The sequence below is a fragment of the Trichechus manatus genome, unplaced genomic scaffold (genome assembly GCF_000243295.1).
Source record: "Trichechus manatus latirostris isolate Lorelei unplaced genomic scaffold, TriManLat1.0 scaffold00160, whole genome shotgun sequence".
Lineage (NCBI taxonomy): Eukaryota > Metazoa > Chordata > Mammalia > Sirenia > Trichechidae > Trichechus > Trichechus manatus.
In genome coordinates this window covers 2,734,399-2,760,385 of record NW_004444096.1, presented here as the reverse complement: position 1 = coordinate 2,760,385, position 25,987 = coordinate 2,734,399, and the positions used below count along the sequence as shown (strand labels likewise).

Below are 25,987 nucleotides of genomic sequence, written 5' to 3'. Positions count from 1 at the left end.
TCAGCAACTCCCTAAAATGCAGCTAGATTGGGGAGACCTCTAAGTACAGAGCCCTGGTGGTGCAGCGGTTAAGCTAACGGAAAGGCTGGCAGTTCAAAACCGCCAGTCGCTAGGAGAGAGAAAGATGTGGCAGTCTGCTTCCATAAAGATTTATCGTGCAGTAGACCCTGTGGGGCAGTTCAACTCTTATTAAGGAAGTAAGCTTAATACTTAGTTCCCAGAAGATTAGGTGTGGTTTTAATGAGCTCATTCCAGGGGGGATGGGGGCAGGCAGAAGGCTTGGTTCTGCGTTTCTATTTTTAAAATGCTTATAAAATCATCCTTTGGTGTGCAAAGGTGACGATGAGGGAGAGATGGTTACAATGTGAGCCTACAACCTGCCCAACCTGGTTTCCTTCAGGCTAAAGGAGTGAGAGACTTCAGTTTCAGCTGAGACTGGGATTACCCACCTTTGAGCCAGTGCCAAATTCCACGGAGACCTGTCCTGGCCCAGTCGCCTGAGCTTCTCCCCAGCGTCAGTGCGGGCTGGTTCTGCCCACAGAGCTGCAGGGCGGGTCTGGGCTGCGCTCCCTCCAAGACCCGACGGGCCAAGTCCCCGAGGAAGGCTGTCTGTTTTTCAAGGGGATGCTAAATGCCCTGTGTCATTCACATCATTCACGGCACAGCAATCACCTAGCTCTAGTGTTTTAAATAAATTCGGGGCTGACTGACTACTGAGTCTGTCAGTCCTCACCATTATATTTGCTAATTGCCCTAGTTCCTCAATTTATTGTCTGGCTCAGGTAACTGTCAATTTGTTGTCATCCTCATTCCTTCTGTACCAAAAACAAAGACATTATGGGGTTTGAGATCCTACAGCAAAGACTTGCTTCTCACCTCACTAGCCTTATGCCCACCAGCAATTCTTACATGACTTCCTTGGATATGCATAATACATCCAGTCCTTCAATCTCCACAGAAACACGCAGAGATCTCCAGAGTGAGTCCCCGGCAGGCTCAAAACTGCGGGAGGGAGAACGGGCTTGGGTACAACACAGGGCATGGCCGGGACCTGGGTACTGCAGAGAACATGACCTGGACCTGGGTAGTGCACAGGGCATGACCTGGACCTGGGTACCGCAGAGAACATGACCTGGACCTGGGTACTGCAGAGGGCATGACCTGGACCTGGGTACCGCAGAGAACATGACCTGGACCGGGGTACCGCAGAGAACATGACCTGGACCTGGGTAGTGCACAGGGCATGACCTGGACCTGGGCACGCTGTGCAGGAATCGGGGTTCCGCCTGGTATGCCAACGTTCCATGGGTGAGACAGAGACGCCGCCTGCCCTACGTTATATGTCCCGTGGTGAGACAGAGACGCCGCCTGCCCTACGTGCTCCCGGCACTCTTGGCAAAATGCCCGGCTCAGGGGCGGCTGCAACTTGCTGTGTACCGGGAATGTCCCGGAGAGTAGATTTCTAGGACAGAGGTGCAGTTTCCCTACGGTTCTTTTCCGGCCCCACCTGAACAAAAAACAAAAAAACTGAAAAAGGAAGAACACTGCAAAGGAACTTTGATCTTGTTCCCAACCACGCCGCAGCTGCGATCAGGACAAGTACACTCTGTAATGGGGGTGGTGAGACAAAATAACAAATTCCAGGGAAGACTGCAAGAACAAAACCAGCCTGTATACTGGCTGGATGCCCCCCCGCAACCCCTTCCCGGTGGTCGACCCCACACGTTCTGGGCCCACACTGCTGCAGCCTGCTCCAGACTTTTGCCAAGAAGTCCGCTCGCGGACCACGGATCCTGGCACTCATTGTTTGTGGACCTGATCGGAAACCTGGGCAGAGACGGTCCGCATGACCCACAATCGGATCAACAGACGCGGTTCCGAGAACAGACGCCAACTGCCCCCCGAGCGCTGCTGTCCAGGCCGGTGGGCGCCGGGGGAGGCGCTTCCCAGCCCGGCGGGGGCGGGGGCCGGGTGTCTTCATCCTCCTTGGCCCCCGCAGGGCGGGCCCTCCGCGCCAGGGCCGGGGATACCGGAGTAGCGCTGAGGGCGCAGGCAGATTAGGAAGTAGGGTCTTTCTTCGAACAGGCGAGGACGGTGTGGGGACGCGCGTTCGCCCTCTTTCCAACTCCGCCATTAGGGCGCCCTCTACCACCAGGTTTTCCGGTCCCCAGGTCCGGGGTAAAACTCATCTGGTGTCCCAGGCCCTTCGACCAGGGCCACAGCGGCTCTCACTGGCCGCAGTCGGGGTGGGGGCAGCTCTTCTCCCCGAAACCTCCAGACAGTGTGGTAATTCCCGCCTCCCGCGCTCCGCACCCCCAGCGCGGCGGGCCGCTCCTCCCCAGTCCCCGCCTTCCACTCCGCCCGGCGCTCAGAGGGCAGACGGGAGGGGGCCGGAATTTCCCAGCGCGGGGGCTCAGGCTTCCCCCGTAAGCGAGCGGTCTCTTTCTGTTTACCGAGGAAAGGGGAAATGGAAAACACGGGGAGGCGGCGGCTAGTGTCTGCTGCGCCGCCCCTCGGCGGGCCCAGACGCCGTGAGTCAGGGCCGGACGGCGGGCCCGCGCTCACTCGTCCGCTACCGTCCGGAGCGCGCGCCACGCTCTGGGGCTGTCGCCCTGGCTCCCACTGCTGTCCCCGCCGGACCTCGGTTCCCCGGCGCGCCCCGCTCCGAAGAGCCGGCCACCAGCTGCGCACCGAGCCGTCGGAGGGCCGCGGCGGGAGCGCTTGGCCCGCTGGGGCGCGCTAAGGCGGCAGGTAACCCGCGTTCTGGGGCTCGGGGTTTGTTTCTGGTCGCGCCCCTCTTCGGTGCCTCCGGGGTTCCCGCTCTGAAATGGAGGCTGCCCCCGCAGAGGGGTGAGCTCCGGGGCGAGGGGAGCTGGGGGCGCAGTGGCGTTTACGTCCTCCGCGCGGGTCTCCTGCTCTAGCCAGACACCGCTGGAAAGCACCTTGCGCAAGGGTCGCACGGGGTGCAAACTCGCGACTCCTCCCCCTTCCTCCTCCTTCCCGGATCCCCCGCGCCCGGGCGGTGCTGGAGCAGTGCTGGCCGGGGCGGTGAGCGGGGACGCAAGCACCCGCTGGCACTGCACCTCCCGCCGCGGACGCCTGCCGGGACAGCCGCGCTCTCCTGCCGAGCCCCGGGTGAGTGAACGCCGGGACCGGGGGACCCGGCTGCAGCCCTCCCGCCTCACAATGAACGCATTGACCGTTTACAAGCCCTCGAAGGCTCTCTTGGCATGGAGGAGCGGGAAGAAGGGAGTGGGGTTACCGGTGCAGAGACCTCGAATGGCTGAAAATTAATTTTAGGCTCGTAACCTGGACTCTATTCTGGGTGATAGCAGGACATGAAACCTGAGCTTTTGGTCTCAGAAAGAGTATTAGGAATTTCACAGAAGTTGTTTCCCGGCAGTCATGTGATATCAGGGCTCCAAAATTCTTGTAGTTCTGGGCGGAGAACGATGCTTACAAGGAAGCCGCCGCGTGCAAAGGGAATGACCTGGGAATTAACAGGGAAAGGCCCGGGAGCTGTCAGTAAGTGAAAGAGAGATTGTGGTGCGTGTCCTTTTCATCTTTGCAAAGACGCATTTTGGTCCAGAACAAAGGACTGCTCTTGATAAAAAACAGGGAAAGAAACGTTAATGCAGTTTCTTGACAAGCCTGTCTCCTGAGTCGTATGTATTTGTCAAGCATCATCCGGTTCTAGGCACCTCGCAGTCTTTCCGATGGAATGAGTTTTGTGTGCAGAGCATTCTGGCAGACGGACTTGAAGGAATGTGGCATATAAGGAAAATTGGGTACTTGAGGCGTCTAGAAGTTTTGAAGCACAGTGGCCGTGCTTCTTGACAACTTCCACGGATCATTTGGGGGCTTTGGAAAACAGAACTATAATAAGTGATATGCCCCGAGGAGCCATGCAGTATTTTGGCAGAGAAATCTTTTAAATGGGAAGTAACACCAAGTGTATTCATCCTTTGTTAGGCGAAGCTTGTGCCTGTATTCTTGGCCATTTTCCTTCACATTTGCCAGAAACCCTCAACTTTTGTTTATGTACAAGGAGATAGCTGGGAAGATTGCATTAACATTTAGGAGAAGGCATTCCTCTTCATTTGTTGCTGATTTCTGAAATGATTCAAAGCAAATGATTTTGACTGTATTGGCACGCTAGTCCTTAAAAAGTAGGAAATTTATTACAAACTCTGTGCTTTGGGGGAGGACAATCGTCCTATTCTAAAGGTCTTTATTGCTAAACTAGAATATCTTCATGGTCTACACTTTTTCTAGATGGATACTGATCGTGAATAACTCAGAACATTAGCATATTGTCTCCTTAATTAGGCTGGAAACTGCTGCGGCATTTTGCCGGGGCCTTTTTAGCAGGCGACCGGTCACGGGGCTGCTGGGGAGCATTGATTTGGGCAAGGAGCCCACAGTTGCTAGGGAAGTATTGCAGGCGCTGAGGCAGTCTCTCCTTCAAACACTCCTCTGTGTCTTCTCCACCCCCACGCCCTCAGCCACAGCTCCCAGGGGTGTGTAGTGTCTTTAATCTCAGGTTTTACATATAAACGCTTGAGACTTTCTGCAGGATTCAAAAACCCAAACCTGTCTTTCCTCTCTGGATCAGCTGACTGAATTGTAAACTGCGTGGAATTTATCCTCCCCCTTACCTGAGCTGGGTTAGTACCGGGCACTTTATTTTCTCTCAAGTTGTCCATTTGACAAGTGAGTGCAGGAGGCCGGGGTCTTCCCAGCCAGTGGGGTTCTAAATTAAGCTGTTTTTGTTTTAACTTCTGTTTTTCCAGTCTAAATTCGCAAGTGGAAACTGCAGCTAAACGCCTTGCCGAAACCAGTCTAAGATTCTTCCATGAACCCAACCAGTTCCTCTCATAACTCAACAGACTCCAAGAGCCTGAATCATAAGTCCTGTTCAGACGCAGCTGTAGTGATTAACAGCCATCAAAGCTTTTCATAGATTTCTGCCTTTTCTTTTTTTCTTTGTCTCTCGTTGTAGATCTCATCTTTATAACCTCCCTGTGAAGAAGCAGGGGGAATAGGTGGCCACATCCCATTTGCAGATAAGGAAGGAGGCCTAATGCAGTATCTGCAAAGCTGGGAATCTGACTTCTTTTTAATGCACATAATTGTTTGTTGCTGTCAGTTAGAACTGTGCTCCATAGGGTGTTCTTGCTGTGACCTTTTGGAAGCAGATTGCCAGTTCTTTCTTCTGAGACGAGTTTGAACACCAACCTTTCAGCTAGTGGAAGGCTCAACCATTCGCATTACCCAGAAACTCCTTATGCGTATAAGAGCAGCTCCAAGTTACACAGCTAATTACTCTGCACCAGACACCGCTCCCAGCACCTTAAGCACGTGACCTCATTTAATCCTCGTAGCCACCCTGTGAGGTCCGCACAGTTACTGCTTCCATTTTACAGATCGGAAGACTGAGTACAGAGAGGTTAATGTATTGATTTTGCTCCCAGGCAGTTTGCTTCCAAGTCGGTGGTCTCAGCCAGGATGCTAGACTGCTCTCCTCAGACATCATTTGTATGTTGGAAAATGACTGTCAGGCAAGTTAATGACGACGCTGACTTGCGTGGTGGTTTTGTCAAATGAAATTCACTCTGAGGCACATCACTGGGTTGTGCGTGCAGGTGGCCCTGGGGGAGCATTTCCTGGGGCTTTGAACCAAGTTGTCAGGTTGACCGGAGGCCGTCATGGGTTTTTGCCCTGTCATATGTGTTAAGAGCTTGTGATTTTAAGAATGTGAAACTTCAGAGGGAGGTTCTGCTTTCAGGGGCACAGTGGTTGGAGTAGAAAGACGGGCTTCGAAATTCTCTTAGATCCTTTTCTCTTTTCTCAAATGGAAATGTTCTAAGATCCTGAGTAACTGTGTCTCTTTTTACCTTTTTCTCATTTACAAACTCCCAAGTGTGATGCTTGATTTATAGGTAAGAGCTGAAACAGTGCTGGCCAGGGAAGTTAGTTGGCCTTACCCGGGTCTCGTTCACGATGGATCTGATTTTTCTGGTTTCTTTGGCTACCACAGCATCTACAGGCTCATTTATCTACATGCTGGACCTTCCAGATGGGAGCTTTGTGCTTTGGAAGAATTCTCGTCTCGGGAGGGGACAGCTGATTCACAGGTGAAATGAATCATCTCCTCTGTCACCCTATGTGCTGGCAGAGCTAGGATTGGAGATTTGCTGTGTAATTCATTCGCATCAGACTTCTTCCTGAAGCTTGAGCTATCAGCATGAAATGTTCTTTGATTAAAGTGTTTCATTTGCCAAGATAGCTCCTAAATTTGGTAAAGTGGTTTTCTGTCTTTAAAGCCACCCTAAGTCTGGAAGCTGTAGTGATCTAGAAGGGAAGATGGCCACCTTAGGATCATGTAGGGTTGGAAACTATGAAGATTCCTAAACTGCTCTCTGTTTGTGTGTACGTTCAGGGAAGTCTGTTCTCACCGAGTCAGTGAGTGGTGAGTCTGCTGTCAGGCTCACATCTCTCCTCGGCAAAGCAAGCGGGCCGCACTTAAGGTCACCTGGGGTCCCGTTTGACTCTTCGCTGCCTGTAAACTGGAAATCACACTCACTGTTGATCTAAAGCCCTCCCTTTGTAAGCAGAGGTGTATTGAAGCCTTTTCCTGACCCCTCCGTGGCAGTTTCCAATGGATCTCAATGCTAGCATGAGACAACCCAGTCAGATAAATATTTGTGTTTTCTTTCACAGACCCTCGAGACCCCACAAGAGTTATGGAGTACATGAGCACTGGAAGTGACCACAAGGAAGAAATCGATCTATTAATCCAACACTTCAACGTGTCCGATGTAATCGACATGATGGAAAACCTCTACACGAGCGAGGAGCCAGCTGTGTTTGACCCCGGTCTGATGGCTGTGTGTCCGTGTGCCAACGAAAACGAGGAGCGCTCCGAGTCTCTGCTGCTCGGGGCCCAGGAGGTGCCCTGGCTGTCGTCCGTCAGATATGGCACGGTGGAGGATTTGCTTGCTTTTGCAAACCGTATATCCAATACCGCAAAGCATTTTTATGGACACCGACCACAAGAATCTGGAATTTTATTAAATATGGTACGTTATTTTCTGATCCATTGAGTGCTGTGTCTTTGGTTTTTACTACAGCAGCTTCCTTTAATGCATTTGAACTTGGTTTAGACTGGCTACCAGGTGTGATTTTAAACATGTAATGTCTGAAAGAATCACCTCCACCTTAAAAAGATTCAAGAAAGCGTCTTTGGGTATGATTTTTAAAAAACGTGATATCTCAAAGAATCACCTCCATGTTAAAGATTCAAGAAAAAGTCTTCATTGCAAATTCCGTTAAAAAATAGTGACCGTATCTTAGTAGTATTTCTACAAATAGGTAATTAAGAAGAATGTATTTTAACTTACTGGTTCATTAAGAAGTTCATTTATCCTTGAGGCTGAAGAGAAAGGCTTAATGAGAATCCTTTGTCTCTAACTGATAATTCTGAAGGCTGAATTCTTTTCTCTTCTACTCTTAAAATGATAAATGGCTAAATTTAGTTTTTGCAGAAATGTAGTTTCTAGGCAGTAAATAGCTACCCACAGATTCACTCTATTTAATAGGCAAAGTATGAATGACACATGATATATTTGCTTAGTCATCCTGAGTATGTCATCCAAATATTGTGGAAACATTTGTTGCCACAAAAATAGATCAGGTCGTTTGTTTAGGTGTGCCTGGGACTGGGTCAGGTTCTTAGTATGTCATAGGTGAACGCAGGTGCTGGCTAAATGTGATCCAATTTTTTTTTTTTTTTTAAAGAGCAGTTTGCAAAGGAGTAGGTGGTAACTTGCAAAACATGCGTATTGCCGTAAGTAACTCCATTCCTTGGGTGAGTCTAACTGGCAGAATGGCTGCTGTGGCGGGGAGAGCAGGCCAGTGCTGAAGGAGAACAGAGTCTGGACAAATTCAGTCCTTAATTGTTTTGGTTTGTCTTTTCATACCACGTTCATTTAATGAAGAACAACAGGATGATTTAGGTCAGCTCTGTGGTGAATCGATTGTTTTGTTAGAAGCGAGTTGTATCCAGCTGTGGATCACCGTGAAGCAAGATTACATTTGCACAGTTGTGTGACTTGGTTTGTTGTTTTGTTAGAAGCCAGTTGTATCCAGCTGTGGATCACTGTGAAGCAAGATTACATTTGCACAGTTGTGTGACTCGGTTTGGTGTGGACGTACCAGACTGTACTTAGTAGTTGACTAACCCCGCTTTACCTGGGGAGTACTGCTTCCTCTTACGCAGGGGAAGTCGTAATGTGAACTAGGAACAATGCCTGCAGTGAGTCCTGATTGTATTAGCTGAAGTATAGCAGGATGACTCTGGTCCAGAATAATGTGTGTCTCTAATGGGAAGTAGGGGTCTGGGTGGCGTAAACTGTTAACATGCTGGGCTGCTAACCGAAAGCTTGGAGGTTCAAGTCCATCCAGAGGCACCTGGGAAGAAAGGTCTGGCGATCTACTTCCGAGATAAGGAGTACAAAGAAATAGCCTCCTGAAGTTTGAGCAGTAGGGCCAGAAAAACTAAGGCAGAAAAAGAGAAAAACTGAGTCATAAAAAGCCAGTGAAGACTTTGTCAGCAAAGGGTGAGTGTACAACATTGTCCGTACAGCCAGAGGGCCTGTGCTCCCCAAATGAACAAATGTGATTAAGGAGCAAATTTAAGAATAGGTCGTATCGTAAAGGCAGGGGGCTTTGAAACTTGAAACGAGATTCTTACTTTAAAGATGATCAACATGGTAACATATAAAGCAAGAAGATTTAACAGAATGAGAGAAGGACGTTCGTATCTGCAGGGAGGTAGAATTTGCCTCCCTAGACAAATCAGTCCGGTGATTGATGGCTCTGGGCACCATGGTTGACTTTGCTGTCATTGACCTTGAAGGTCAGATCGATCCCTATGTCTGTTGGTAACCTCTGTGTTTCGGCAGGAATGCCATAGGAGACGTGACTTGCCATCCCTGGTCATAGCCAATCTGAGACCTAACAATGGTGAAGGAGGCAGGGCTGGCTTTTGTCTCACTTCCGCCTGCTTTTCTGTGTCTGTCCTCACAGGATTCTATCATTAGAGCCATCCTGTGTTCAATGCTTTTCTCTTCCCATCGTCCACTACCCGCCACCCTATCAAAACTTTTCTCTTCCGGGCTTCATCTGCTGCTCTGTGTTTCTCTGCTTTACAAAATGACAGCTAATCATCTACCAGACTGATGGATTTAGTTTATATGGTACATCTTGAGAAGGAGGGGAAACTGTCAGTCAAGTATTCGTTTATTCATTTACTACAGGTGTTTTGCGCATCAGCCATGTATCAGGTACTATCCCAAGAGCTAAAGACAGTCAGTCCCACTAGGAGTTTATCACCTAGTGAGTGCATGAGGCATGTAAACAGGCAATTACAATACAGTGGGTCCTTGCCTGACTGGGACTACGCCCTAATTGCTATGGGAACGCTCCAACAGGATACCTCACAGAGCCACGAGGATGGGGAGGAGAGGGGAGAATGTCTGCAGAGGCTTCCAAGAGAAATGGATGCGTAAGCTGAGGCCTGCAGCACTGAGCTGGAGTAGCCAGATGAGAGGACTGGTGAGTGAGGAGTCTTCCAGATGAAGGGAGGACCGTGTGCCAAGGCCCAGAGGCATAGTGAGCGTGGCGTGTTCTGGGAAACCAGCAACCGCAGTGCCCATGAAGTTGATTAAACAGGGCGGAGGGCCAGGAACTACAAAAATACCCTGACGTGTGGGTGCGTTGAGTGGTGGTCTGTGTGTGTGTTTGCATGTGTGTGCCAGTGTCCTGGAAATATTTCTTAAAGATTCCACCAACATCCAGCAAGACCCAGAGAAGAAACGCCAGGATACTAACCTAGCTGTTGCTTTGTGTGAGAGTGCCACAGGTTCTTTATGTTCTAGTCTGCTTCATACCTGAGCTGGGCACAAAGAACCTCAAATGGATTGCGAACACTCCACTCTTTGGTGGCTCTCTGGGAAGCTGAAGGGCCCCCATCAAAGGGCCCATTTGTAGATGCTAAATGCTACTCTTCAGGGTTAGTCATGGAGTCATAGCTTCTCAGGGCTGAAGGAACCTTCAAGGTCCTTGAGTCCAGCCCTCTGTCTGATGAGTGAATCACTCCATTTGTCATCCCCAAAAACTGGTGGAGCTTTTTGTTCTGTGCTTGAATGTCTCCTGTGATGAGAAATGCAGCGCGTCCTGGGGCATTTAATTTCATATTTAGCCAATTCTGACTGTAGGAAAGTTCTTCCTTATACAGAAGTAAAATGTGTCTTTGACTGTCCTCAGTACTAGTTCTTCTTTTTGGCCATAAAAAGGTATATACGATGAGTAGTGGTTAAAACTGCAGGCCTGTGGGTTAAAGAGCCTAGGCATGTATCTCAGCTCTGAGGGGGATTAACTGTGTGACCCCGGATGCTGCTTTTACCCTCCTATGCCTCAGTTTACTCATCTGTAAAATGGGTAACCTCATACCACTTACTCCGTAGGAACATATGATGAATGCATGTGACCTGTTTACACATAGTGTTTAATGAATGTAGGCCATCCTGGTGGCAGCTGTCATGTACGATGGGTACTTCCCTTCCTCATGACAGTCCTTCCAGTTTTGTAAAAATCTCACGTGCCCACGATTCTCTCTCTCCTTCCACAAACGTGTCTGACTGTGTCTGCTCCTCTTGTACTGCAGCGTTACCCTTCCTTGTCCCCTGCAGTGCCCTCTGAGCTCAGACCGGTGGCAGCGCACAGAACTTGAATGTGGCAGCCTGCTTGTTGTGTGCCCAGCGGAGCAGGACAGAACTCGCCTTGCCTTTGTTCTAGATAATGTGCTTCTTTTTGGGAAGCTCAGGATCACGTCGGTGTCACAGCAGCCATGTCGTACAGGTCACTTAGCGAACTTACTGAAGGACCTGTGGCCTTTTTTCCCGTGTTGCTCCGGGGGCTGGTACGGCTTAGTAGAGATGACAGCAGTCTAGGTGAGGAAACAGAAAGCGTGCGATAACAACCATGCTTAAAGATGACTTCGAGAAATCGAAGAAGTTGGCAAAAATAATCAGCAGAGAGTTCCATAAGATTATCTGCCTGGGCTTCTAGAAAGCAGAAAAAACTTATCCCAAATCCAAATAGGAAGGGGACTGCCGCGAGTCGGCATCGACAACAACAGCCAGGCTAGGGGAAGGCAAGGTCAGGACTTCCCAGAACTGCAGGCTGTACGGGCAAGTCTTCGGGCCTCGCAGCCAGGGAGCCGCGCAGAACTTCAGGGTGTTCTGAAGAGCATCCCCCGAATGAGGGAGGCTGTAAAACAGGGTTCAAGGAGCTTTCAATATTTGATCTCAGGAGGAGAAGGCTAAGGTGTGCTCAGTGACATTGTTGGTGTGTGCCTCGTGGTGACCCTGTAGGACAGAGGGGAACGGCCCCATAGGGTTTCCTAGGCTGAAATCTTTACCAAAGCTGAACACCAGCTCGTTTCTCCTCCAAGTGGCTGGTGAGCTGGAACCACTGACCTTTTGGTTAGCAGCTGAGTGCTTAACTGCTGTGCCACCAGGGCTCCTTCAACCCGAGAAACCAAACCCGCTGTCGTGGAGTCGATTCTGTCTCATAGCGACCTTACAGGACAGAGGAGAACTGCCCCATAGGGTTTCCAAGGAGCAGCTGGTGGATTCCAACTGCCGACCTTTTGGTGAGCAGCTGAGCTCTTAACCACCGCGCCACTAGGGTTTCCAGGGCTCCTTCAGTGACATGTAAGTATAGGTTTTTAATAACTGGTTTTGATACTGGCTCAGCTTTAATTACAGCCTTCTGGAAGATAAAAGGCTCTCACCCAAAGAAAGGAGGTACAGCTTTGGGGTCAGAATCCTGGGCTGGGATCCTGGCTCTGCCACTAGCAAGTTACTTAACCTCTTGAAGCCAGTTTCCTCGTCTGTAAAATGGAGGTAAAGATAGCACTTGCCTCCTGGATTGTTGTGAAACTTCGATGAGATAATGTGTTAAGGTCCTGAGCACAGTGCCTGGCCCGTAATCAGTACTCCATATGTGGCTGCTACCGTTATCTTTTGTCCTCCCGGACAGAGTAAGACCACACTGGCTCAAACTGAGGAGCCCTGGTGGCGCGGTGGTTAAGAGCGTGGCCGCTCACCAAAAGGTCAGCAGTTCAAATCCACCAGCTGCTTCTTGGAAACCCTATGGGGCAGTTCTGCTGTGTCCTGTAGGGTCGCTATAAGTCAGAATCAACTCGACGGCAATGAGTTTTTTTGTTTGGGGTCGAATTGGAGTGTAAGAAATTGAGGTTGGACAAAAGTGAAAACGTCCATGAAGGCTCAAAATTAAACACTGCAGTGGGTAACTGGAGAGTCTGGTGAAATTGTATCTGTAAATATTTAATAAGAGGAAGCAATAAGCAAGTGCACTTGAGTGCAATAATTATGGTTCTGTCGAAATATGGAAACAGACTCAATTCACATGTTCTTAGCATGGTGCAGAAAGACACCTCCAGCTACTAGAGAAGATACACTTCTTGAAAGGAGGTCATGTTTCAAACACGGCAAGACCACGGTCTGTATTTATTCCTAGTCCCTAGGGCCCCGTGGAAGGCCCCATGTGGAAGAAGCACTCAGTAAATATTTAATTTCTTAACTTAGTGACTGCCCTTCTCGGTATTGGAGTTATTCTCTGCTTCATTCCCTGACTGACTGTGAGCGCGTCTGTTTGTGGATGTGTCGCTAAAATTAGCAGTTGAGGCTATTGAATGAATAACCCTTACGAGTACTAGAAATATTCCTGTAACGCTGGCCAGAGGGGAGAGTCTGCTGCCTCTGCAGATGAATCAGGTATTCACTGCCTTCCCTCCTGCTGCATGTGGGAGTTTGTTACATCCTCCTGGAGCTTCTTCTGTACTTGAAATAACATAATATTACTTCGATGGTTTCATAATTCCTGATATAATCCCAAGTCAAAATATTCACTGATGACATTTAGGAAGAACTGAATTTTTGAGACTCTTTGTCCCTTGAAAGAATACTTTAAATATTTTTTAGTCATATATCCTGTGGACTGCCATGTTAATCAGGAGACCCTGGGTGGTGCAAACAGTGAAGCTCTCAGCTGCTAACTGAAAGGTTGGCGGTTCGAACCCACCCAGAGGCACCACAAAAGAAAGGCCTGGCGATCTGCTTCCGAAAACCCACACGGAACGCTGTTTACTCTGCAACATGCGGAGTTGCCATGAGTTGGAATCAACTCTACCACAGCTGGCTTACCAGATTAATCTGTTTTTAATTTTGATTGTAATTCCCTTTTTTTCTCTTTAAAAATTGAGATACTGTTTATATCCAGTAAAATACACAAGTCTTAAATATCCAATTGGAGGAGCCTTGACCAGTGCAGGCACCCTTGCGGCCCGTGTTGCTATCGAGATGTATCTCTTAATTTTTAAGTCGGCTGGGTTTGCAGCCCCCTGTTGGAGGTGTGGACTTGCTCGGGACTTCTCGGTGGCCAGGAATCGTCTACACCTTCTTCGTGGCCCCCTCCGCAGCCCTAAACACAGTGCCTCACATGTATTATGCACTCAGTAAATAGCAGATGAGTAAGTAGTTGGGAAAGAGTTCTGCCCTTACTCCGTGTATGCAGCCTTGTGCTCCTAGCCCTGGCATAACACGTTGTTTTCCAGAACCCGCCATGATCACCAGTTACTTTGCACGCTCTGTGTCGGCATTATCTGTGAGTCATAGCTATGTGGCTTGACAGGTTCGCTCATTTTAATGAGACACAAATCAACGTGCAGGCACGGTTTATATTTATGCAATCTTTATTTTCAGCCTTTTGCTCACAGCAGCCATGCTTCTCAGATAAATAACTTTTAAAGTTCTATTTGGAAATTAATTACCCAGGAGTAGATGGAAATGTGATCAGATCTGACCACGGGCCTGTTTCTGTTCCATGCTTTCTCTGTCTTGCTGAAGCTGTAAATAGAGCCCCTGGACAGTGTTACGGTGACACCCTGTGACACTTAGTTCTAGTACTGCACGTAGAAATGCATCTAAAATCACCAGTTTCCAGTGTGTGGATCTTAGAGAACAACAGCTTTGCTGAAATTCTCACCCTCCCCGTTTATTTTGTTGTAGGTCATCAGCCCCCAGAATGGACGCTATCAAATAGACTCTGATGTGCTTCTCATCCCTTGGAAGCTGACTTACAGGAATATTGGCTCTGATTTCATTCCTCGGGGGGCCTTTGGAAAAGTGTACTTAGCCCAAGATATAAAGACGAAGAAAAGAATGGCATGTAAACTGGTAAGTCCTTCATAGCTAGGCAGTGCGCTTTGACTGTTGGACATTATGACTTTTGCTTGTTTGTTTGTTTATATTATTCCAGGGTTGTTCTCCTCTGACTGGCTCCTATCTAAGGTGCCCTGTGCAGAAGCTTCTGTTTTCATAGATTTGCTTGCTACCTACTGCTGTTTGGCCTCTAACCAGTAAATCAGTTACCCTTGAGTTAATTTCAACTCATGGTGATCCCATGTGTGTCAGAGTAGAGCTGTGCTCCATGGGGTTGTCAGTGGCTGATTTTTTGGAAGTAGATCACCAGGCCTTTCTTCGGAGGTGCTTCTAGGTGGACTCAAACCTCCAGCCTTTTGATTAGCGGCTGAGCACCTTAACCATTTGCACCACCCAAAGATTCCATTCTGCCCCTAAGTCTCTGCTCAAGTGTGCCGTTGATTTTCATCTAGCCTCCACCATGTTAAAAAAGGAGGTGTTAGTTTTTTTAGCGCTGTCTTGGATAATGTCGTCACTCCCGGGGGGTGGGGTGGGGGTGGAGGAGAGCTATCACCCAGTGCAAGAGCGTATCTAGGTGCTGCTCCTTTAATCATACCCACTGAAGAGGGGGCCAGGCCAGAAAGCAGAAGCTCGGAAATCTGCAAGGTTTCTCAAGACTACCGATTTAAAGGGATGAATTTAAATTGATCAATTATTGAAAAGACTCCATCTCTTCTTATTAAAAAATTACTGCTGAGATATCACCACTTTGGAAAACTGGCAGTATCTACCAGATTGAACATTCACACACTGTGTGACCCAGCAATTCCGCTCTTGTAAATAAGTATACACCCAACAGAAGTGGGTACACATGCTTACCAAAAGCTATGTACTAGAATGTTCATAGCAGCACTGTCTGTGATAGTTCCAAACCGGGAACTTCCCAAATGCTGAAGTATGGTGTACCTACACAATAGAATACGGTACAGCAAAGAGGTCGAGTGACTTACAAGTATAATAACGTAGATGAATCGCGAACCATTAGGAAGAGCGAAAGAAACCACACACCAAATAGGACCTGCTGTAGGATTTCCTGGAGGCTTCCTGGCACTGTGGTTAAGAGCTTGGCTGCTTAGCAAAAGGTTGGCTGTTCGAATGCACCAGCAGCACCTTGGAAGCCCTATGGAGCAGTTCTACTCTGTCCTATAGGGTCATTATGAGTCGGAATTGACTCGACGGCAGCGGGTTTGTTTTTTCGTTTTTGTCGGTTTTCATGTATGTAAAGTACACAAACAGGCAAACAAATCCATGCTATTAGAAGTCAGGACAGTGGGCACCCTTGGGAAGTAGTGACTGGAAGAGGTCTAAAGGGGGCTTCCGGGATGCCGATACAATTCCATTTCTTGATCTAGATGGTGGTTATGTGAGTGTGTTCAGTTGATAATCCACTGAGTTTTACACTTACCATTTTTATACTTTTATGTATGTCTGCTTTACTTCAATTAAATTTTTTAAAGAGCAATAAAATAAAAACTCACTTTTGATTTAACAAAAAATATTAATTGCTGAATGTCATATTTCACTCTCTCTTACCATAATTAAAACAGCGACAATATGTTGGTTTTATATATTCTTTTATAAAAAAATTGCTAGAGTACCTGTAATTAGAAAGAAGAAATGGAGTTATAGTCAGCCATTTGAAGCTTGCAGTTAGAGGATACATGTTTAAATTGCTTAAAAGATCAAGAGCTGTTTTGTACTGCCAAAGTGTCCTCTTTTTCAGTTTTACCACAAAAAGCTTTGGAAAATAGCTTTGTGGGTTTATTTTCCTCGTAGTACTTATATTTAATTTTTTTGGATGTATTAAAATACATTTCCTTTGGCTGTGTGAGATCATATAGAAAACCTTAATAACAAATTAATCACTTACTATCTTGGAAGACACTCAGTAATAAGGAGTTACTACATTTCACTTTTTTAAGACATAAGGCACTATGAGCTATTGTTTACTGTTCATTAAGGACATCTTTGCTAATGTTTGCTGGGTCTATTCATATTTTAGAACCAATTTTGTTGCTGACAGATTTAGATTCAGAAGTGACACTGTTTCATTTTATCGTTTGGAAATAATCTGAAAACATTATTTTTGTGTGTGTGTGTGAAAAATGAAATAATTCTTGCCTGTTCTCCCCTCCTCCCAGCCCCAGTAACCACCTATCTTCTTTTGCTTCAGTGGACTTGCTCACCCTAGATATTTTATATAAGGGGAATCAAACAGTATTTGTCCTTTCATGTCTAGCTTGTTTCACTGAACATAAATGCTTTCAAGGTTCGTCCATCTGGTCACATGTATCATTTCTCTTTAAGGCTGAGTAATACTCCATCATTTGTATATACCACGTTTTGTTTATCCATTTATCTATTGATGGATGTATTTAATTTTTAAGCTGTATTTTTTCTTCAAAAAGAAAAACAGAGATGATTTTAAAAAACTCAAATAGATTCAAAAGGATGTAGGCTGAAAAATCAGACTCCCTTCCTTGAGGTGCTGCTGTTAATGTTTCTTGTGTATCCTTCAAGAAAACTTCTATGAGTATATGTGCATATATTTTTAATTTTTTTTACAAATGGGAACATGCAATATGTACTTCTGCATCTTGCTTTTTTCACCTGTCACTGTGTTTTGGAGACATTTCTGTATCTGTCTGCACTTAAAGATCTGCTTTCTGTAATCGCTGTCTGGTATGACATGGTATGGACGGCCAGGGTTTATTTTAAATGCTTTGTTAGAGTGTTAACTGTGGAACCAAAGACTTTATATTGTCTCATAACAAGTTGAAATATTGAAAATACAAACTAAGGTCTATGTCTGTAATAGGTGGGAAATGATCACTTCTTTGATTCTATCATGAATAATTTAAAAACCTTGGTTGGATTTCTGTACTGTATGAAAATAAAATTTTATTTTTTTTTTATTTTCTTCCTTAGAATTTTATACCTACAGTATACGCATAAACGTAAAGACGTGTAAAGGCAGGTCTGAGTAAACATTTATAATTCTGCAGTACAATGTAACATAGGTCACAGTATCCTTGAGAGTGTTTCTGTGGCTTTCGGTTTGTGTGTTGATCTACACTGTACTTTTTTCCATCATCTGGAGGTTGTTTCAACTCTTCCTCGTGTTTTTCTGTTCTAGATCCCCGTAGATCAGTTTAAGCCTTCAGATGTTGAAATCCAAGCTTGCTTCCGGCACGAGAATATCGCTGAGCTGTATGGCGCTGTCCTCTGGGGTGACACTGTCCATCTCTTTATGGAAGCAGGCGAGGGAGGGTCTGTTCTGGAGAAGGTGGAGAGCTGTGGACCAATGAGAGAATTTGAAATTATCTGGGTGACAAAGCATGTTCTCAAGGGACTTGATTTTCTACACTCAAAGAAAGTCATTCATCATGATATTAAGCGTGAGTTTGCTTTGGATGTACACCTTTTTGGCTTAAGAGACCAGTTAGATGGGAGGAAAATGGGCTGAGAGAGGAGGCAGACGGGTTCCTCCCATCAGTCTGTAGACCCCCCAGTGGCAGGAGTAACAGCTTCTGCCATATAAGTTCCCCCTTCCACCCCTGCGCTCTGGAAGCGTGTTTAAGAATCAAGCTGTGTCTCTAGAACTTTCAAGGTATAAGGAGGGTGATGACCCAGTCGTCAAAAAGATAGAGCCACACATCTGTTAAGTACTGCCTATGCCTTTATTAACAGTGCTTTTAAAATTTAATGTTTCTTAAACATACACACACAGTCACGTATTTTTGAGAAACAAATAGCTTTTAATTTTGGAGACTTGTATGGCAATAGTCAGTCCACTAGACAATCCTTCGCAGGCTGCTTTCTGGGGGTGGTAAATGGTGAGGAAATATTCGAGAGAGACCCACTGTGAATCCTAATGGCTGTAGCTAAATTGGACTAGCAGAACTTCTGCTTCAGAAAACAAACAGAAAACAGGTGTTTTAATTGTTTTAGAAGAGGGGCTTGGTAATAGTATGCTTACATCTTAGAATTTGAAACTCAAGCTCTTGAGTGGTCTTTGTGGCTGCCCCTGTTTGTACTGATGTTGGCTGAATCCTGGACAGATGTGAAAGGATTTTCACCTGACCTCTAACGAGGCTTCAGTGTCCTCTTTTGACTATAATGCACTCATCTCAGTGGGGAAAACACTTCAAGTCTGTTCCGACTTGGAACTCATTATTATTTTAGATAATGTTTTCATTTCATCAATGTGTATATATACAGTTTTGTACTAAGATAAAATTTTCCCTCTCCTTATAGCTAGCAACATTGTTTTCATGTCCACGAAAGCTGTTTTGGTGGATTTTGGCCTAAGCGTTCAAATGACTGAAGATACCTATTTTCCTAAAGACCTCCGAGGGACAGAGGTAAGTATAGTCATGTGAAGGTGGTTACTAGCCTATTAAAAACAAAGAAGAAAATAGTTCTAGAATTACGGTGGGGAAGAAGGTTAAAGAAGGGGAGGAGAACCCTTGTATTAAATCATTGTTGTCATTGTTAGCATATTGAATGAGCACTTGCTATGTGCCAGGTTCTAAGTCTAGCATTTTGAGTGAATTACATTATTTAATGCTCTCAACAACCCTATTGTGGGTAAATATTATTATGGTAGGCAAATACTGTTGAAGTGAGCTTGGAGAGGTTAAAATTTGTGCCCAGAGTTACTCAGCTAGAGACAGATCTGACATTTGAACTCAGTTCTGAGTCTAAAGTCCAAGTTTTGACTCTTATGTAACTTTTTAATATAACTAATATGTTAACATATGTTACTCCTGTAATGAATATTACTAAGTTCTGGCCCCATCCCACCCTTGATTATCAGGGTCATTAATAATATATATTGTGGACCTACAACATTTCAGGAGTATTTTTAATCCTAGAGATACTGTACCATATTTTTACACAAATAATGCTTGCCTTCTACATTTGTTTGCAAATTGCTGCCTCCCCCCACGAGGTATTTTCATAAGCACTGCTATGCCAATGTTTTTTTACATGTTGCTGTAAAAAAAAATTAGCATGGCATGCTTATGAAAATACATCAGAGCGAGGAGGGAGCAGTTAGCAAACAAACGTAGAAAGCTCGTGTTATTTGCATAAAAATACGGTAATAAACCTCAAGTAGTGAGCACTAACTAGACATAAATTGGCTATAATATTTAACTCATTTGTGAAGCCAAAAAAAACTATTCCTGAATCACAATGGGATTCAGAGAATTGTATTCGTGGACTTTCACATAACATAATTAATTTGGCATTCAAATGATTAGATGGAATAATTGATTCATCTAGCACATGTTTATTAAGCATCTACTATGTGGCAGGGCCTGTTGTGGGCACCAGGGATGAAGCGTCGAGCAGAACTCACAAGGACTTACTCTCAGTGGTACTTTAGTGGCTTCCCCTCTGGTGGAGAGAACCTCCTTTTAATTTACCGAAATTATTAAAACATCAGTTGCTTATTTTACAGTAGGTTATGGTAGGTTGGATGCAGATGGGAAGGTAATAGCCATTGCTGTCGAGTGGATTCTGACTCCTGGTGACCCCATAAGACAGAGTAGAACTGTCCCATAGGGTTTCCAAGGCTGTAATCTTTATGGAAGCAGACTACCACGTCTTTCTCCCGTGGAGCGGCTGGTGGGTTCAAACCGCCAACGACCTTTTGGTTAGCAACCAAGCACTTACACCACTGGGAAAGTAAATGGTTATAAACACTGCTTTTCTGGCCCCCTCTCACTCCCGTGGGATGTTTCAAAGCCTCCCAGCTGCTGTCTGTCAGCTGTGCCTATAGGAAATAAAGAGAGGGCGCTCGGTTGCACCTTTTGCCTCAAGGTTAACCAGGTGAGGTCAGTCTTGGTACTTAACCAAATGATGTCCCCTTAGTCCAGTTAGTATGTACGTTGCACTGAACTGAGGTGAAGTGAGAAAAAAATTACCTTCATTTCAAACCAGGATGCTGTAAGCCTTTTCTTAACTGTCGAAGGAAAGACTCTTCAGAACTTTCAGAACAAACCCTCGTTTTTGCTGATATTACTACTTAAAGGTATTACTGGGAAATACTTGAGAGGATTCTTGATAGTCTTCTTTGAGCAGAATAATACTCAGAAGAGAAAACTGTAGACTTTTTTTTTTTTAAAGAATGTTTTAATCTCCAGATTTTAAGAAGACCTTGCCAAAGCACACATCTAATAAGACTTAATACTTATGACATGTTTTCGTTTAGCATATTTTGGCATTAGTCAGGAGTTTAGATATGTGACGTTCCACCCTTTTTCCTGGAGCCAGTTTGAGAAACAAACTATTTATGGTGTTAAAGATGGAAAATACCTTTCTCTTCCTGGCAGCATGATTAAATCGAACGTTTTGCAATGCTGGAGAAAGACACGTCCTTTCTGGGATTCTCTAGCTGAAAGAGAATGTGTGCTTGGGTGTGAAGTGATAACACAGCATTCACTCCCGAGTGGTATTTAGAGAAGTTATTTTCAGCAAATGCAAGTTGTTTTTTATGAACTGGCTAAACTGGCTTCTAAGGCTTGACTCCGTGTTTTTAGTTATAAACTCTCTTCTGTCTGTGTTTGCTGTCTCTTCGGTCCTCCATAGTTGAAGTGTATAGTAAGCAAGATTGCAGAGTCACCAAGGAACCTCTTAACAAGTTTGTTCTTACTCCTCATACTTAAAAAGCCAATAAAATTAGTCAAAGTGAACCCTTAAAAATTTGTTTTCTGTGAAGACTCGATCACTTGGCCGTTGCACAGCCATTGATGATTTTTGACCCCAGCAATGTAGCTCACAAAGGCAAATATTGAGCCAGCCATGCTACTTGCTCTTGTTCTGTCTGTCCCAGCAGACATACTCAGGATATTAGAAGCATATAACGTGTACAGTTAGTATGGCTTGTGTTTATAGTTTTCGAGTTGCATGGTACAGAGAATGAATGGTGGATGTCACGAATGAATTAGAATTACTTTTTAGCGTGGCCCTTTTTAAAAGGTCTTATTTTTCTTCAGAGTCTGTTTGGTCTTGCTTTACATAAGTTCACATGTAATGGTCACACACACACACGTACGCACAGTTCCGGCCCCTTTCTAATAAACACGTGGGGAGATGAAGCTCGGGATCTGATGGCTCAGTTCCCTTGCTGCAGTGTCCAAGCCTCAGAGATGGCACTCTCAGAGAGCCGCCAGCTGTCCGTCAGCCCCGGCTCCTGCCTGCAGTCAGCCAGCCTGCAGAGTTCTTGAACATCACGCCCTGCTGTTCCCTGCTCTGGCTCTACTGGCTTTTGGGGAACTTGAGGAAGCTCGGGGTGCCTGCCTGAGGGGCAGTAGTGAGGTTACAGGATTGGACAGGGCGCTGCCACCCATGGTGTTCCCCAAGGGTGCAGTCCCACGGCCCTCCAGCATTAGCACAGTGGATACTTGGCCTGCCCCTGCTTTATTGGGGGCTGGGGAGGAAACAGGCGTTCTCCATGGACAGTTAATAACACCCACGGCATTTATTTATTAAGTCTGTGATTGCATTAGTAAGAGCGTCCTCAGAGTCCAAGTACTGGCTTTTCTGCAGGGAAAGCTTGAGAACAAGGAGCTCTGGTCAGTGTTTTTGCTGAGAGAGAGAAAAAGAGAGAGGGAGCGAGTGCAGGAAAGCAGGCCAGCTGGGAAGTGGTGTAGGAAGGAGCTGGGCAGGGTGAGGATGAGGAAACTGGGCGATTTCCCCACTTTTTGCAAGCCAGTTCTTTACTTACTTACTCTGAAGTGAATTCCGGGAACACTAATGCCCCTCCTCCATATTCCAATGACACAGACAGTTTAAAACCTTCTTAAAGCTACATACTGATAATTAGGATATTAGCTACTATGTGTCTGTGACAGCTGTGTCACAAGTACAGCTTATCGGTCACCCGTATCTGTCCTCACTCTCTCTTTTAAGTTAGAAGCAAACTTGTATGAGAGAAACTATAAAACGAAGTTTACTTATTTACCATCTACTAATGAAACCAAATACTACTTAATACAATATTAATATGGCAGGTATTTTAATATGTAATGACCAGGCAACATGGTAGGTAGACATAAGAAGTAGTTCTTAGAAATGACTAATTAGGATCACTTTTACAACATTATACTTTAGTTTTTAAGTTCTCTTCCAAGAGATTGGTCGTAATACCTCTAGACCCCTGCCACCTTTTATTTACTGCAGATAGAGCTTTGACAGTTTACTGGCAAGGATTAGGTGAAGTATTCTTGTTGTGCCATTTAAATATGAAAGGAACTGGCGTTCTAGTTAAAAAATTAACTACCTCCAAAACCAAACCCACTGCCATCGAGTCGATTCCAACTCGTAGTGAACCTACAGGACAGAGTAGAACTGCCCCACAGGGTTTCCAAGACCGTAAATCTTCACGGAAGCAGACTGCTACGTCTTTCTCCCTTAGAGCAGCTGATGGGTTTGAACCACCAAAAGTTTGGTTAGCAGCTGAGTGCTTTAACCACTGCACCACCAGGGCTCCTCCGTTAACTACTTCAGATCAGTGCCTTACGGAAATCGGAGGAGTGGAAATCCCAGGAGGCTTCTTGATTGCAGGCCCCCTTTGCTGCCTGATCAACCTTGTGTTCAGGTTATGGCAAAAGATGTTCTTTACCAGGCTGCTCTGATACCTTCAGCCACAGCTGCTTGGATCCCAGAAAACGTCTGCATTGTTCTCCTTCGCTTAAGGGGATACAACAATGACATTCTCCACTGGAGGGGATGAAGTGCGCAATAAAGATGATAAAGGTGGATGCGCCGATTTCCCACACTGGGTGAGGGGAGTGGAAACCCAGACAGAGGAAGGGACTCAGCCTGCCTTTCCCCGCTTCTTTTTCAGATTTACATGAGCCCAGAGGTGATTCTCTGCAGGGGCCATTCAACCAAAGCAGACATCTACAGTCTGGGGGCCACGCTCATCCACATGCAGACGGGCACCCCGCCCTGGGTGAAGCGCTACCCTCGGTCAGCCTATCCCTCCTACCTGTACATTGTGAGTGGGGGCAAAGCAGGCGTGGGGCTGCGAGGGGGGAGTCCCACTTGGGCTGGGAGCTGTTTCACCTCCTATAACGTCCACAGCTGAATGGGATGATGGCGGAATAGTGATCGAGGAGAGGCAAGCAGGAGTTCTTCCCACGTGGAGGGAGGCCCCATTCTTCCAGAGAAGACATTGGTATTTTAGTGGGAACTTACATGTGCATTAGGCATAAATTACACACTGTTCCATTATAACCAGTTGCTGTCGAGTTGACTCTGACTCATGGCAACCCCATGTGTGTCAGAGTAGAGCTGTGCTCCGTAGGGTTTTCAATGGCTGGTTCTTCGGACGTAGATCTCCAGGCCTTTCTTCCGAGGTACCTGTGGGTGGACTCAAACCTCCAGCCTGTTGGTTAGCAGCCAAGTGTTAACGGTTTGCACTGCCCATACCGTGTAATGATAAAATGCCACTTAGTAGCATCAGAGTAACGTAAGTCTTTGAGCCAAGGAAGTTGTAAATGTGCTTTGAACGCTTTCCAAAAAGGATATTACATTATTGATCCCAGTCAGCCTGGCATGTAGATGGAACGTGCAACTCCTCTTTCACTGTTGAGAAATTCAAGAATGGATGCTTCTCCACTGTTGCCTAGCGACCTTGCAATATGAAGGGCCACTGTGGATATGTAAACACATAAAGTGGAAGCTGTCGCTGCTTATTCAGACCTGCTATTGTTAGTTGCCTTGCGTCAATTCTGACTCATGGCGACCCCGTGTGGACCTTACGTGTGCAGAGTAGAACAGCTCCGTAGGGCTTTCAAGGCTGTAACCTTTTGGAAGCAGATCACCAGGCCTACATTCTGAGGCACCTCTGGGTGGGCTTGAACCGCCAGCGTTTTTGGCTAGGAGTCTAGTGAGTAACTGTTTGCTCCAGCCAGGGATCCTGTCGTCAAACCTAGCTTGTATCTTTTACGAGTTTAAACTCAAAGATGGGTTTAAGTCGGTGTCCTTAGGAAATGAAAGGGCAGCTTGTCGAAGGATAGGAACTGGATTTACTGCAGGGGGTGTGGTGGGGAACATATGGCTTCCCAATGCGTTGTTACTAGAGTGTTTTCCTGTCGAGGGTATATTTCCATCCCACTGATGCTAGGGTGCTGGTCTACCAACAGATCCACAAGCAGGCACCTCCACTGGAAGACATTGCGGACGACTGCAGTCCCGGCATGAGAGAGCTGATAGAAGCGGCACTGGAGAGAAACCCCAACCACCGCCCCCAGGCCATGGACCTCCTGAAGCACGAAGCCCTGAATCCCCCAAGAGAGGACCAGCCGCGCTGCCAGAGTCTGGACTCTGCTCTCTTTGAGCGGAAGAGGCTGCTGAGCAGAAAGGAGCTGGAACTTCCTGAGAACATTGCTGGTAGGGTCATCCTGCTGTGGGCATCATTGCTTGCTTTGCTTTATCTTCCGTCTACCTCAAACCTGCAGGGTTTATGAAAGAACTTCAGAAGAATTTCTTGAGTGCCATAAGTTGTCGGAGAAATTTCAGCCGGGACAAAAGCATTTTATTTTAAACGGGCCAATTTCCCAGCAAATTCTAACAGGTTTTCAGTGTGAATGTAGTTCACGCAGTCCTGGAGGATTGCCTCTGGCTTGCTTTTTTGCAGCAGAGAGTATCTTTTGGTTTTAAAAACAAATCAACTGTGGTAGTTTTGCTGTTGGTGAAGTATGGGGTTCTTCTGAACTCAGTTATGGTAACCATTAGTGTCGTTCGTTGTAAACATCGTGGCACGGTTCTGCACAGATAAAACACTGAGTTTAAAGTCAGCTTGTATTTCTGTCTTCCTCTGCTTGAAGCTCTGCCAGCTGTGGAACTTTGCCATTTAGGAGAGTCAGTAAGCATTCCAGGAGCACTGACTATGCATAGGAGAACAGCTTCCATTTTTATCATCGATATCTGTGGCATTCTTAGCCCGTTTAGATCCAAAGCCAGATGTCAAGCCTGTAAGGCTTGTTCGCATTCCTCTGCTTCTTGTCTGACTTTTCTGTGTTAAAGAGAACCATCTGGGATGCTGGAAGATGTGCCAGGGTTTCTAAATAATTTCTTGTAGCTGTTGACTCTTTTATGAACTCTTTGGTATACGGCATATGATGTAAACTGGTCCATAGTGTTCAAAGAACCAGTCTTTGGTAAAACCAGAGCTTAGAGGCTATTGCATTAGGCCCCACAGTATTATTTCTTTGCAGGAGGAACAGATATTTATTCTTGGGCTTTTTCCCTGGATCTTTATTTTTTTCAATGTTGCCCTTTTTCAGATTCTTCATGCACAGGAAGCACGGAGGAGTCCGAGATGCTAAGGAGACAGCGTTCCCTCTACATAGACCTGGGAGCCCTGGCTGGCTACTTCAATCTTGTTCGGGGCCCACCCACACTAGAATATGGCTGACTGATGACTGCATTTCCTCTAAATTAAGATGCAGCCTTTATCTTCTGGAAGCTGATTCTGCTGACTCTACACAGAGACTCTGTACAGTGACGTGTGCTGTTAGCCACACGGTGTGGCTCCCGTGACCCACGAACGCCAGCTCCAAGCAGCCCCCGTGACCCACGAACGCCAGCTCCAAGCAGCCCCCGTGACCCACGAACGC

The 25,987-nt window shown here is 46.2% G+C and overlaps 2 protein-coding genes across 8 annotated transcripts; one reads left to right on the top strand and one right to left on the bottom strand.

The window, feature by feature from the left end:
• Positions 1-1,862: 1,862 nt before the first annotated feature.
• On the bottom strand, positions 1,863-3,196 carry LOC105756766 (proline-rich protein 2-like). The gene is made up of 4 exons (XM_012558350.1): positions 3,186-3,196; positions 2,577-3,099; positions 2,150-2,445; positions 1,863-2,040 (listed from the first exon to the last, which is right to left on the bottom strand). Exons 1-4 carry the CDS (start codon positions 3,194-3,196, stop codon positions 1,863-1,865), a joined length of 1,008 nt encoding a protein of 335 aa, XP_012413804.1.
• MAP3K8 (mitogen-activated protein kinase kinase kinase 8) lies at positions 2,537-25,937 on the top strand. 7 transcript variants are annotated; one of them, XM_023740597.1, is made up of 10 exons: positions 2,537-2,751; positions 5,924-5,942; positions 6,041-6,137; positions 6,724-7,082; positions 14,160-14,327; positions 17,488-17,749; positions 18,609-18,715; positions 23,209-23,361; positions 24,512-24,758; positions 25,655-25,937. In XM_023740597.1, the coding sequence occupies exons 4-10, from the start codon at positions 6,747-6,749 to the stop codon at positions 25,783-25,785; spliced, it is 1,404 nt and encodes a 467-aa protein (XP_023596365.1). In that variant the 5' UTR covers positions 2,537-2,751; positions 5,924-5,942; positions 6,041-6,137; positions 6,724-6,746; the 3' UTR covers positions 25,786-25,937. The 7 variants fall into 7 exon arrangements, with proteins under 7 accessions (XP_023596365.1, XP_023596363.1, XP_023596366.1 ...); XM_023740595.1 differs by lacking the exon at positions 5,924-5,942; XM_023740596.1 differs by lacking the exons at positions 2,537-2,751; positions 5,924-5,942 and adding an exon at positions 3,003-3,135.
• The last annotated feature ends 50 nt before the right edge of the window (positions 25,938-25,987 follow it).